At 31.4% G+C, this 14,333-nt stretch overlaps 1 protein-coding gene across 3 annotated transcripts in view; it reads left to right on the top strand.

Moving 5' to 3' along the window:
• LOC142319444 (UNC93-like protein MFSD11) overlaps positions 1-13,920 on the top strand; it is a 62,292-nt gene extending 48,372 nt beyond the window's left edge. For 2 of the 3 annotated variants that reach the window (XM_075356737.1, XM_075356738.1), the window contains exons 8-9: positions 2,835-2,970; positions 10,318-13,920. In XM_075356737.1, the coding sequence (XP_075212852.1) occupies positions 2,835-2,970; positions 10,318-10,512 (331 nt within the window). In that variant the 3' untranslated portion in view covers positions 10,513-13,920. The remainder of the gene's footprint in view (positions 1-2,834; positions 2,971-10,317) is intronic. The other variant, XR_012755199.1, reaches the window with a different exon arrangement.
• The last annotated feature ends 413 nt before the right edge of the window (positions 13,921-14,333 follow it).

The following is a 14,333-nucleotide window of genomic DNA, read 5'->3' as shown; positions in this document are numbered from 1 at the left end:
TTCTAAAATGTTAGAATTATTCTAACATTACAAACATTATTGTAACATTACATTAATGTTACAATTATTCTAAATATGTTAAATTTATCATAACTTTACTAAATTACTTAATTCTAATCTCATAAATAATTTTCTCTTCAAGAATAAACCTCGAAGTGATTAGATACCTTTGATAGATAGTGCATTTTAAAATCCTATGTAGGCTGAGTTTAATAGTTTTTAAAACTTATAAATCATTCAGGAATATTGCCTAAACTAGAGAGACATTTTAATTTTTGCACTTATAAATTAATAATTATTTCTACTTACCTGGTATCTTAGCTCTAGAGCTATGCTGCAAGAAGGAAAGTATGGTAATAAATCAAAAAATGGGATATGATTTTTTTCATTTCTCTACATTTCATGACTCAGGGATCCCCAAAAAAAAAAATTGTACATACGTACAAGTACGTGTTTGGTGTGATTGAATTTTAATAATTTTTGAATTGCTAAACCAATTTTGATGTAATTTTGTACACAAACTCGTGTATGTCGGGTAATTTAATTTTTTAGTAAAATTTTGGGGTCAATATCTCCAGGGAATGGAGTAGATAGTTTTTGGGGTTAGTTTTCTTAAACTTTTGACAACATAACCCCACTTTAAACTAAGCTCAGTTCATGTGTGCATGCTTACTTTACAGTTTAAAAAAATGCTCTAAAATTACCTCCTTTCCCAAAAACTAAAAAACTATCTTTTATTTATTTCATATTTTTTAACTGAATATCTTATATATCTTCCTAGCCATATAGTAATGTAAGTGACCCCAAAAAAAAACTACTTTGGGGAAAATGTTGAAGGTAAGGGAGCCGATCAAAGTTTAAAACATCAATTTTTGTGAATTTTTTAAGACTCTTTTTGGTGTATTATATATTGTAATTTATTGTTTGTTTATTTATTATAATCGTGAAAAATCTCGGTTTTCAGATTTCAACGTAAATATCCATTTTGATTAATTCAGGCGTGACGTATGTATCTCGCATAACTCAAAAATGACTTGCTGTAGAATGCTGAAATTTTGGATTTTACACTGTTGTAACATATTATTGTGCACCTTCCCTTTTGATTGCAATTGATTAGACCAAAAGTGTCCAAAAAAGCCCAAATTCCAAAAATTTGGATTTGGACTTTTTCTTAATTGCAGCAATAAGCCCTCATAGAGAGCTTTTTAAGTAGTACTTATTTTCAGTGCTTCTGGAGTAATAGCCCAATAAAAATTTAATTGATAAAGTATTTGAATTTTACGAAGGGGAAGGCACATCGATGAGAATTCGACTTCATTTCCTTTTTTTTAACATTTTTTTATTTAAATATATTGATTTATTAATAATTGTTAACCTCTGATTGTAAAAAAGATCTTACAATAAATAATAATTCAATAATAACAACAACAAAAAATGTAATAAAAAATACATGTAATTTAATAGGTGTACAAAGAAGTTATGTAGTGTCCACATCAGCTTTTTACATATCATTTTTCCACTGTATAAGAGTAAATATTCAATGCCAAGAATATTACAACTTCGTTATCAGCTTTTTTTCTTTCAGATTAATAGTTGTAACATTTTAATACTTCCATATTTGTATTAACAAATGCTATCAGAATGAATGAACCTGTCTTAATAATTTTTTTGCTGCTTCTATTACATTAAAACATATTTTTAGGTATTATGAAAGTTATTTAGTCTTAATTAATTAATTTTTTTATAGAAAATTAAATTTTATCTAGTTGATCAGTGAGTGATTATAATACATTTGGTTTACATCTCAAACAGTAAAAATAAATAACTAAATGAAAAAGTATTAAGTTTTAAAAATATTTAAGTTCTGACAATTCTTTAACATTTAATTAATGTATGTTGAAAACTGAAAATTCTTCCTACAAAGAATATGCCTGTATTAAAGTAGTTGTATTAAAGTAATATGCCCTAAGAGTAAGAGTTATCCTTCTACTTACTTTTAAGGCATATTACATTTACTAGCATTCATTTAGATGTCTGATGTTTATACGCATACATAACTAATATGAGGATCTGTTTCTGAGTAGATATAGTGAATTGTTTTGACCATTTGAACATTTGTTTTTGACTATATTTGATAGCAAAAAATAGATAAAATGGTTATGATAAAGCAAAACAGTTTAAAAAATATATCTGAAAAAGTTAAAACATTTAATTTTCAATGTATACTGTGCAATGTTAAAAACATTGTAGTGTTAAAAAACAAGTATAATACTTTAAATTTTGTTTCTCATTGTTAAAGTAATTATTTTATGTAAAATACAATTAATTAGTGGCTCACAATTAGTCCAAGAACAATTGAATACATAAATATTTTTCATAACTAATTAAATTGATAAAGTATAAAGTCTGTGATTAAGATTTAGTCTGTGATTATATAAAATCAACAGAAGATTTCTTTCTGTTTCATCTGCCAGAATGAACAGCGGTCTACTTAAAATAGTAATCAAATAATAAATAAAAATTTTCACTTACTGGTTCATATTTGGAAGTTATTAAATATTTTCCTAGTTGTCTTGGAATACACATTTAAAAGAAATAAACAAATGCAAACTACAGAACTAAAGCAGATAATTTAGTTCAGCATTATAAACCTTAGAGATTACATAGTTTAATGGAGCCATTTCTATTATTCTATAAAAAGATATATGTTACATTTGTAAGATTATAAAATGTGGTAAAAATATGTTTTTTTTGTATTTATTTCAAATTACTTATATCTAAAGTGTGAATAGAATTAAATTTTTTTAAATTATCTTTGATAAATTTTTTTTCAGTGAATTTATTGCAATATCATGCAGTTTCTTATTAGGGGTGGGAGACAGTTGTTTGAATACCCAGAACTACTCTATTATTGCTGTAATTTATCCTGATGAGAGCGCACAGTCATCAGCCTTGTATAAGTTTATGAAGGTAAGAATGAATTTTGTTATACATAAAAAAATCAATTAATTATTAGGAAAAATAACATTTCCTGGCTTTGGAGTCAAAACTGAGTTGGGTTCAGATGCATTGATTTAAAATCAGTCTATTGTTTACAATGCTTGCACAAATTAACTTTGAATTTATAATTTTTATTTACCACTGACACCATTGTATACCAAAATGAAACTTTTTGAAACATTAAACATGAAAAAACATTTCCTTCTGATTGTTACACTGAGAAGGCTAACTAACTTTTTCAATGTTCTACCAATTCCAATAGTGTATTGTGTTAGTATTTTACAGTACATCCGAGAAGCCTTTCTCTGCAATTAACATGTTGCTACTGTTTTTAAATTCATGAAGTATCTGATTCCATGCAGTATTCAGGTCACATGTGACATTTTCACAAGCTACAAAACTGCCATTTCATCTCCTTTGAATTAATAATAATGATGGTCCTAGAGGCTAAAAACATAAAATAAAAAACATTCCTAGGAAATAATTTCTTTACGGTTGTATTCCTGCTCCCAAGGACACACAGGACACTCACTTGATTTCTTGTTTCATTTGTTAAGCCAATGGGTGATGTGAGCAGATACATTTGTATTGTTGAGGAGTAGTTGGTGTTATGTGTTTGCGTACATGATGGATAGAGCAAACAATGCCAAAAAAATGAATAAATTTTGCTTAAGCTTTATCAAGGACCACCTCATAAAGCAACAAGCTTCAATCAGGAGAAAAGGCATTTAATACAGTTCGCTTACTGGACAAAAGAAATTGTGAATGCAAATACATATCACTTACCAATTCAGCTGAGCATTTTCTAATTAAACTACTGCTAGGCATATTCGTAAATAAAGGGCAAACTTAATATACTATGGTTAACAATGCATGATTAGGCTTACCATATGTCTGGGGTTAGCCTGGACAATCCTGGTTTTTTAGTGCTGTACAGGATTGCAAAAATGTCTGCGCTTTGAGAATTTTATGACTGGTGAGGATTTTTATTAATTTTAGATTTATGTATTTGACGTCGACTTTTTAAACATTCTCTCATGGCCGTACATCTATCGGCCAACCTTGGAGCAAGTGCTGACGTCAGTTTTGATGAAGTTGTGGCTTCCAGTCTTACCACAATGTTTTACTTAGTCACTTAACAACACAACAGGGGCAATGTTTTATGTTGTTTTCGTGTGTGAAGTAACTCATCTACACATTTTTGATCATTTTAGCTCTATTTTTTTGTCTCATCGTATAGCATTGGGCAAAAAAAATGTGTTGTTTAATGTTAACCAGTCACAGGAATACAAATTTTTGAAATTGTGTAATGACAGTATCAAAGCACATGTTTATTGCACTGTATGTACTGGAGAATATTCTGTTGCACATAAAGGAAAGGGTGATATTGAAGACCATGTGAAAACAGCTAAACATAGGAGTGCTATTAATGCTATTGCTACAGCAAACAGAAGACATTTATTTAAAGCCAAAGATGGGAATAACAATAACAGTGATCTGGAGTGTGCTGTTAAAGATGCTACATTTTCATACCACACTGCCAGACACGAACTCAGTTTCAAAACATCAGACTGCACATCTAAACTAAAAAGTTAAAACGTTATACGACCCAAAATTTTCAGCGGCTAGAACCAAAACGAGGCAATTATTGTTAAAGTTATTTCGCCATTTTTATTTGATAATAATGTGTTGCGTTCTTTGAAAAGCATTAATTATGCTCAAATTTTGACTCAGTAGCTTTTGCAGTGTGTGAAAAATACATACTTGAAGAAAAGTTGGTTTGTTATATTGCTGATAACAGTAATTTTGGTGGTGTGAAGAGAAAGGGGAATGAAAATATGTTCAGAAACGTTCAGAGTAATTTAGATATACCTGTTTTAGGAATTGGTTCTTCAGCTCACATTGTACACAATTCAGTACAAACAGCATGTGATTCTGGACATAGAAGTTACTGTTATAAAAATTTATAAATATTTTTACATATATACAGTAAGAGTAACAAAACTTAAAGTTATGTGAATTTGTGGAAACAGATTTCAAAAAATATTATCTCATAGTAGCTCAAGGTTGTTCCTTAGTTTGTTACCTACAATAGAAAGAATTTTTTCCATTTTGATGGCCATTTCTGAAAACAATGTCATGTCTACTGAAAAATACATCTAAATAAATAAAGTCTAATGTTTCAGTAAACTATTGAGACTTTTAAGTAATTTCAAAAATAAGGTCTGGATTGGACCCAAAATAATATGGTAAGCATATTAACGAATATTTGAAAATGAAATCATTTTGATTAACATATGTAATGATTTATAGATGAAGACACAGAGCAGTGTGATGCAGCCTGCTTTGCTTTATTAGGATAATTTCAAATGCAGTGCCCATATAATAGTGTTTACTGATGAATGTGCAATTTATCACAGTTCTCAAGTCAGGAGTGTGATTTTCTGGGCTAGGAAACCCTCATTTTGAATGCAAGTTGGAAAGCACCCATCACACGTCATGATATAGGTGGAAGGACATCGCAATGCTTGTTTGTGAATGGTGGGTTCTTTTTTATAAATATTGGAAAGATGGTTAATATTTCAACTTTAAGAGAAGCCATTCAGTAAGAAGGCTTTCAGTAAGATAAGGACCAGCTCATTTTGGTGTTTGAGTACACAATTTCTTAAATAAACTATTTCTAGATCACTGGATCCACCATGGTTCACAAACACATCAGTCTCATCTCAATGACTGCCATGAAATTCCAACCTTACCTGACAACTGACCCAACCTTACAACTCTTTGTTGGGAATAATTAATGCTTATTTATTACAATTTCTGTATGAAACAAATGAAGAATTGTACAACAGTGTGGAGGAAATCATTTGAACCATAATTCCTGAGATGCTTCACAGCTTGGCAAGAAGGACCGACAGAGCTACATAGCTTTGTGCATTCACCATTATGGTTCTCTATAGATCCACTGGATAAATAATTTATTAATAAAAATGTGTAAAATGTTTACAAATATGTGCTAAGTACACAATTTATATTTGTCTAGGGGTACAGGAAGTTGTTGTACATATTGTAGAAGGAATTATTAGATCTGGCTTTATCAGATTGGCAGTTTAGCCATTAGACTTATAGTATAGTTACTAAACACGAAAAAAGAGTCCCGGATCTGTCTTCAAGTAACCTGTTTCACCAGATCTCCTCAAGGATAGACTGGTTCTATAAGCCAATATTTTAATTATGAACCAACACCCACTGAATCCAAAATAGTGAAGAAAGTGATCAGGATCAGTGAAGAAAGGTAAGGTGAAAAGGTGGATGGTGAGAAAAAATACAATGCTTACAAACAAGTTCCCAAAAGGACAAGGACCCCCAAAAGATAGTTCATGATCCTTTTTAGGCAATAAACCCACATTCGCCTTCTATACTTCAGGAGATTGTAACTTTGTTACCCACGGTGAGATCAGCACATTACTAATGAGCAGTTAGCTATTTAATTATAAAACTATTTTTCTTAAAGTAGGATATTTAGAGAATTTTCAGATATATCTAATAAATTTTTAATTTTATAGTACAATTATGTTAAATGTTTTAGAAGAAATAGTCAATTTCACAGTTGAGTTAACACAAGTTGAGTTAACAGTACTGTGCAGTCTTCCCTCCCAACCCCTGTATTATGTAATGCTGATCCTTTAGGGGAATACACCCTCCTACCTTCCACTCTGTATCTAGTCCTAAAGGGTTTTATCAGAGGTCATCTTTTAAACTTAGGCATATGACATCTCTGTCACCCCAGCCCAGGATGCCACTAATGCGAATGCCACAAGCAACATTCCCATTGGTGTAACTATTATTAAAAATAACAAGCATATCTCTAAACATCTCTAATCTCAAGTATCTCCTTTGATGAAAACTACAGCCGTCAAAGGAACTGAATTAATTACTTACCTACCTGAAAGGTAAAGTGAGTTCACATCCGACACAAATGCAGAAAAACACAAAAAAAGAAAATAATAACAAAACAACCAAAAACAATATAACACAAAACAAAAACAACACTAACAAGAAATCTAACAAAACAAAGTACGCAGGAACAAAACCAAGCAGTACCCTAGATTCCTTCCACAATCCGTTCCCTAGCCAAATAGTGCAGAAATTCTGCAGCGGTCCTTCCAGTTTTGACTGATATCAAGCGCTGCTTCGATGGTGTTCAGTCAACAAATTACTGCATTGTGCTCCAGATCATATTTAGAACACTTATACAACACATGGAATGCATTGTCCTTCACCCCACACTGTGGGCACAGACCCGAATCCACCAGGCCGAACCCAGCCAGTCTACCCCTGAAGACCCCATGACTGGTAAGAAACTAAGTTGCATACTTGTTAGGGGAAACCCATGAGGCGCCCCGCAAGTTTCTAGTGTCTGAAAAGAGATTGTGCATGTATCACAGGAGAAATTTCATCATTACATTTTGATAAGGATAAGATTCTTCTACCACATAGTGACTTAACATTTATTATTTACCATTCTTAAAAATACCAACAATCTTTAAATTTTCAACATGAATCTTCTAAAATAATGAAAATGTATGAGTAAAACAAGCATTTGAGTGCAGCCTGAAATAGTCATCTTATAAATGAGCCATAGTATTTTCTTAGTTAAATAAATTCAGTATTTAAATTAACTCAGATTTTACCCATATAAAATTTAAGTGACTATGTAGAAATATAACTTACAAATATAGCATAAATATAAAGAAATATAGCATAAGTCCTACCAATAACTATAAATAGTTACCGAACCTGCAGTACTGGTGGTCGCCGGCGGTCATACCCATTGCTATTTTGACAAGGAAGCGCCAGGTGATCTACAGGAGGCGACGGGCAGGCGAAGACCGGTAGACCATTGCCAACGAGGAACGCACTCGCACGTTCCTCGCATGGCAAGAGACCTGGGACCACGAGACCAGAGGACGATGGACCGCAAGGCTTATCTCTCTGGTCACACCGTGGACAGAGTGGCGGCATGGAGAGGTGGAGTACTACAAGACCCAATTTTCAACTGGTTACGGGTACTTCTGCGCTTACTTCCATGTCATAGGGAAAGCGCCGTCTCCCGACTGCCTCTATTGCTCTGGTGTACGGGACGACGCTGACCACACCTTTTTCAAATGTGTTCGGTGGGTGGCAGATCGAGGGACACTGGAGGCGGATCTCGGAGCACTGAGTCCTCACAATATGGTTGCGATGATGTTTCGTAATCTGAGCAGCTGGGAAAGTCTAGCCCGATTCGTCGGCAACATTTCCAGGACGAAAAAGGTTGACCTGGATAGTCCTGAAAATTAGGTAACACCTAATCAGGGTAGTATAGGAGGACTCAACTGGAAATAATGTGTTAAACGGTTCCGGATCGAATCCTGGTAGAAAGGGGGGTTGGTTTTAGTTGGTAGTCTGCTGATAGTGATTGGATAATTGGATAATACCATCAACAGGAGCCCGACACTCCGTGTGTAAATGCATTTCCACCTCCGTCCACAAAAAAAAAAAATTATTTTTATTATTATTAATGATGCAGTGTTGCAGTTCACTTACTTTCAAACAAAGATGACAGATGACAAACAAAAATCAGGGAGTTGACAGCCTACTATTCCTATAATGAATAAAGGAAATGACATAAGAGATGGGTGGGCGTTTTTTTTTTTATTAAAACGCGTACGATTGGCGTAAAAAGAAATGAAATCAATAAATAAAATAAGTTTAACTTTTAGTACTTCTTAATTTTTAACCTGCTATCTAGTGTTAAAAAAATATCAGTTATTCTTATTAGACACTAAATATTTAATTTAATAATAATGTTTTCTTAATTTTTTGTTCTTAATCATCTAACTATTGGACATAGTACGAGAGGTGGATCAAAATGTAAGTTGCACCCTTGCCGTGTTCTTGAACTGAAAGGGATATATTAATGTCTTGTGGTGGCAGCACTGTTTGCGTTATTGTCTTCACGTTCCGCCAGCAGGAATATGTACGACATTCAGTACGTCTGTAATATTGTTGTCAATACAGCGTATTCTCTTGGGGTTTCATCCAGCATCTAAGTGCGTACAGTAGTCTGATTTTTGTGGGCAAAAAATTACAATTGTTGTGAAATTCATTGCCAAATTGATGAAGTATATGGTGAGAATGCAATGTCACGCCTGATGATCACAAAATGGTGTCAAACAGAAGAACAAATGTGAGTGATGAACTGCTTTCAACTGCAAACACGACGGGCAACGCAGAACGCATGAATGAAATGATCTTGAGTAACCGTCTCATTAAAAATAGAGATATTGCAAGTGAACTTAACATCAGTTATGGTAGTCTGTTTGCTATTATTCACAATCAGCTTGATTACCGTAAGATGTGTGCACGATGGGTTTCACATCTGTTGACCGATAACCACAAACATCAACGTTTTACATCTGCTCTTTCTTTTTTTAACGTTATTCCAGGACTGGTCCACAGTTTTTGAAACAAATCATCACAGGAGATGAGAGCTGGGTGCTTCATTACACTCCTGAGACTAAACGGGGATCACATGAATGGAGTCACAAAGATCTTCCGCAGCCAAAATAGTGAACACATCCCCACATGTTCAAAAGATTATGCTGACAGTCTTTTTCGAACCTGAAGGAGTTGTTTACAGTGGATTTATGTCCCGAGGAGCAACAGTCAATGCTGAATCTTACTGTGAGACTTTAAAAAAATTACATTAAGTCATTGATGATCGAAAACCCAGAAGATTGAGCGATGGGGTAGTTTTTCTTCATGACAATGCTACTCCTCATTCAGCCTCATATGACAAAGTAGTTACTGCAAAAATTCAAGTGGTAAGTGTGGTCTCATCCGCCTTACAGCACTGACCTAGCACCCTGCAACTACCACCTGTTTGGTCCTCACAAGCGAGACCTCGAAGGGGAGCGTTTCGCTAATGATGATGAATTTAAGGAAGCGGTACTTAAATGGTTGAAGGAAATTGGAAAAAATCGTTATGAGAGTGGAATTTAAAAACTTGTCACAAAGTATGAAAAGTGTTTAGAAAAACTTGGTGATTATTTTGAAAAGTAGATAAAAATATGTAGTTTCTGTTCAATAAAAAAAAAAAAATTGTCTTATAAATATGTGTTTGTTTCATAGAGGGGTTGTAACTTACTTTCTGATCGTCCCTCGTAATATATCCATTAATAGAATGAATTAATTTGTGAGGAATTATAAATTAAATTTTTTAAGTATTATTTCTGTTGTTAACAATACTTCAATTTATTCCTATGATTTTAGAGTTTTTTTGTTGCTGTTGGATTATATTCTTCAAGTCATATAGGTTTACGTACACAGATGTCAATACTTACACCTTTGGCTTTTGTCGCAATTGCAGCTTTTATTATAGTTGATAGGAAAGTTGTTTCAAGGCCAATTTCTGAAACAAATATGACAGCGCTTGAAGGAAGAGATTTTGTGAAAATATATGATTAATTATTATTAATAAGTATTGTGAAAAATAAGTGCTTGAAGATTTATTTGATGATCCTGTTGAAAAGTAATTTATCTCTTTAAGTGAGTATCAAAAAAGGTGCTGGTCTGTATTAGTATTACAATTCATTAGAGAACAATGTTTATTACTTGTAGAAGGATCAAAATCAGGGAATTAGTTTTTAGGAGTATAATAGTTTAGTTTTTAAAATATCACTTAATTTATTTTTTTTGGGTTGCTTAATTTGAATTCTTATGTACTGACTTATGTAATCAACAACAGAATAAAGTTGAGAGAGATATAACTTTTAAGGTGGAACATTAACTTAACATAACACGAGTTAATGAAGAACATTAACTTAAATCATTTTTAAACTCATTTAGAATAGCAATGTATGATTAATTTAGGAGCTCAACAAGTTATTAATTAGGAAAATAAATGGAGGGAGGATAAGAAGTAGTGTTAACAAAAGGAAGAACATTAACTTAAATCATTTTTAAACTCATTTAGAATAACAATGTATGATTAATTTAGGAGCTCAACAAGTTATTAATTAGGAAAGTAAATGGTAGGAGGATAAGAAGTAGTGTTAACAAATGAAAGTTAATTAACAGAGAACCATCACTGTACCACGTAATAAGTCTTATTTATTATTCATAATTGAAACCAGTAGTAATGTATGAGAACTTCTAAGAATATAGGTAAACATAAAAAAATGAGCACAAGCAAAATGTTTGGTGTCTTTTATATTACTAAACATTTACAATTAACATGATAATATAAATCAAACTACCTATCTTACTATTTATCTTATTTATATAAATCAAAGTTCTGTTAAGGTCATTGTAATCATTACTGCTTTTTGAAAAAAGTCTTGATGTTTTCAACTTCTAAACACATCTATTAAACTATAAAAGATTAAAAAGTGTTGTACTTTGCTTAACAAGAAAACGTCATTATCATTTTTTTTAGTGAAATATGTTGTTTAGTTATGAAGGTCAAATTTTGTAATACTAAAGTTTCTATTTTACTACAAGAATCTTCCACCACTTGTAATGGTAATGAAGGGAATTAAAATTTGTTCAATGTCTGATAAAATATTATATTAATATCTGATGAATGTATAAAAAAAATTATTTATTCTTTTCCAACATTGTGTTGTCTGAATATTGACTAAAATTCTTTATATCAGAATCCTTTGAAATTTTTCAAAATGGTTTGAAGACTTCCAGTTGCTTGTTGGCACATGTAGCCTCATTGGGTACATAATGTCTAATATTTTTAATTCCTTAAAATGGTTGTGGTTTGAAATTTTTTGCAGAAAGAAGTTTGAAAATGATTAAAAATTGGATAACTCATTTTCAAATTTATGGAACTTTTCTTTCAAGGGTTTTCAGAGTTAATTTCCAGATCCTCTTCAGTGGAGTATAAACTATTATTATTGTTAATTACATCTGTCTGGAAAGGTTTAGGAAATTGTTGAGTATGCAATTGAATAATATATTGAACCTGTTTTGTAATTGTTTAATTAGTTGTTTTTGTGAAGTTTTCTGTGTTAGTAAATATCATGTTGATAAGATGTGTTAAGATCTTAATTTTAATGTGATATAAATAAAATTTCCAAGTTTTATTCATGTTAGCTGCAATATTTTTTTTTAATCCATGTAATTTTAATTCGTTAAAAGTTTCCATTTTTCAGTGTTTGGTTTTTTTTGGTGTGTTGTAGGACAACCATATCTTGTAAGTTTTCACCTCTTCTGATGCTATCTGTCAGTCATTGACAGAACTATTTATGTTACTTAGCATTACTTAGAGTGTTATGAGCTACTCTTAGCAGTGTTATGCCTACTTAGGCTCAATCTGCACCAATCTTCATGTCTTTGGTTTTGGACCATAGTGATAGTAAATTTTACCTTTTCATTAAATTATCTAGGAGAATAGATGCCTCACTGTAAATAGTTGAATAGGATATACATAACTGGCACCGCAGTCAATTTGCAAATGTCTTGTGTGTGTCTGCACATGCATATGTGAATTCTATGAGGTAATTTACAAGTTTTGATTCTGCTGTGGTCTATAATACTTATATATGTTCCTTGTATTTGTGTGATGTATGTAGGCATGATGCACAACAAAATCATATTATGATTAGAAATAAATTACATATACAAAGATATTAAAAGCAAAATTCAAATTTTAATAATTACTCATAAAAACCAACCTCTTCCCACATAGTAGGTTGGTATGAAATTTTTGAACTCAGACTTTGATTAAAACAACATATTAAACAGACACAGTGTACATCCAATATATTTTACAATTTCTTACTCAAAGAGTGGTTTCCGGATCTTTTTAAGATGGGCACCCTTAACAGCTATACTATAGTATATATACTGCACTGAAGAAGTAGCAAATAATTAGTTCTGAAAGACACACAGAAAAGAAATTGCATTAAGATGTTATATTTTATATTAATCAGTAATTCTAAATTATCATAATATTTTTGTTATTTTCTTTTGTGTTGTTCAATGAACAGGAAGTATTAAGCTTTCATTCCTGACTTATTGACTGCTACTAAAATGATAATCTTGTCATGAGTTAGTTTTTCTGACAGACATTTTTCTATATGTATTTTCATAATTTTATTGTAGCTAAGTTGGAAAAATATTCTTTCATTTTAAAAGAACCTTATCTTTAATACTTTCACAAAATTTGGTATTGAATAGCTAAAATTAATTAAACTTAACATCCTTCATAAGAGATTGTTTGTTTGTTATAATACTTTTGCTTAATAGTTTGTTTTCAAGTAGTTCTGGAATACTTGGAACCATTAATATTTTTTTTAATTTCTGACCAAGTAGAATGAAGTATTGCTAAATCTTTGACAAACGTTTCAATTGATTTACTATTTTTTCACATAAAAAGTTATGCAAGTTTGCTTCAGCTGATAAAAAATAGGTTCGTACATACAGTAGGTTAAAAAATTAATAAAACATGTGCTGAATAAAATACTAAACCAACAAATTTTATTTCCAAACAGAATTAAGATTCCAAAATAAACCATAAATGAAAATATAGTCTGTACAAATGTCTGGGAGTTCATTATCACTGAACAGCAAATTCACCCTAGAGAACAGATGTAGATTGAGAACAGAATAAGGATGTTGTTTGATACAGTTATTTAACTCTGTTTTAGATCTTTGTTATTCACTCTGAACCAAATAAAAACTTGGAAAATCATATGTAAGCTTGTAATCGCAGTTGTAGTAATTAATAAAATACTCCTTATATATTTATTGAGGGTATCATTATAACTCGTATGATTTTATGATATAATTTTTATATGTAACATTATGAAGATTAAACAACATGATTGCTGCAGTAGTCAGTGTTCACTGATTATTCCACTATATTATTACTTAACCTTTTATTGTAACCTTTTCCTTAATAATAATTATCCTTTATTCAGCAATATATTTTTTACTTTTCAAAGTACGTATTTATATTGTTTGTCTTTGATTTTGTCACTTGATCACAATAGTAATCAATTAATAATTAAAAATTGATGATGTTTAATAATTGGTGATAAGATATTTTCTGCAAAACAAGGCCACGTGTAATTTTCTATTATTCATTTGGTTGGTTACAAGAACTATTGAAGCAGATCGTCTGACCTTTTGTTTTTTAATTTTTTCTAATCATATGATCTTTATTTCAGCATTGGAAATACTCACATATGCATACATTAACTAAAAATAAATAAACCTAGGATGAGAAGCACTTATTAAAGTAACAGGGAATAGCAGTGCATGATTCTATGAAT

This window comes from Lycorma delicatula, chromosome 2, assembly GCF_047948215.1.
Source record: "Lycorma delicatula isolate Av1 chromosome 2, ASM4794821v1, whole genome shotgun sequence".
In the NCBI taxonomy this organism is placed as follows: domain Eukaryota; kingdom Metazoa; phylum Arthropoda; class Insecta; order Hemiptera; family Fulgoridae; genus Lycorma; species Lycorma delicatula.
The sequence above is the reverse complement of the archived record's forward strand: the minus strand, read 5'-3'. Positions and strand labels throughout refer to the sequence as shown.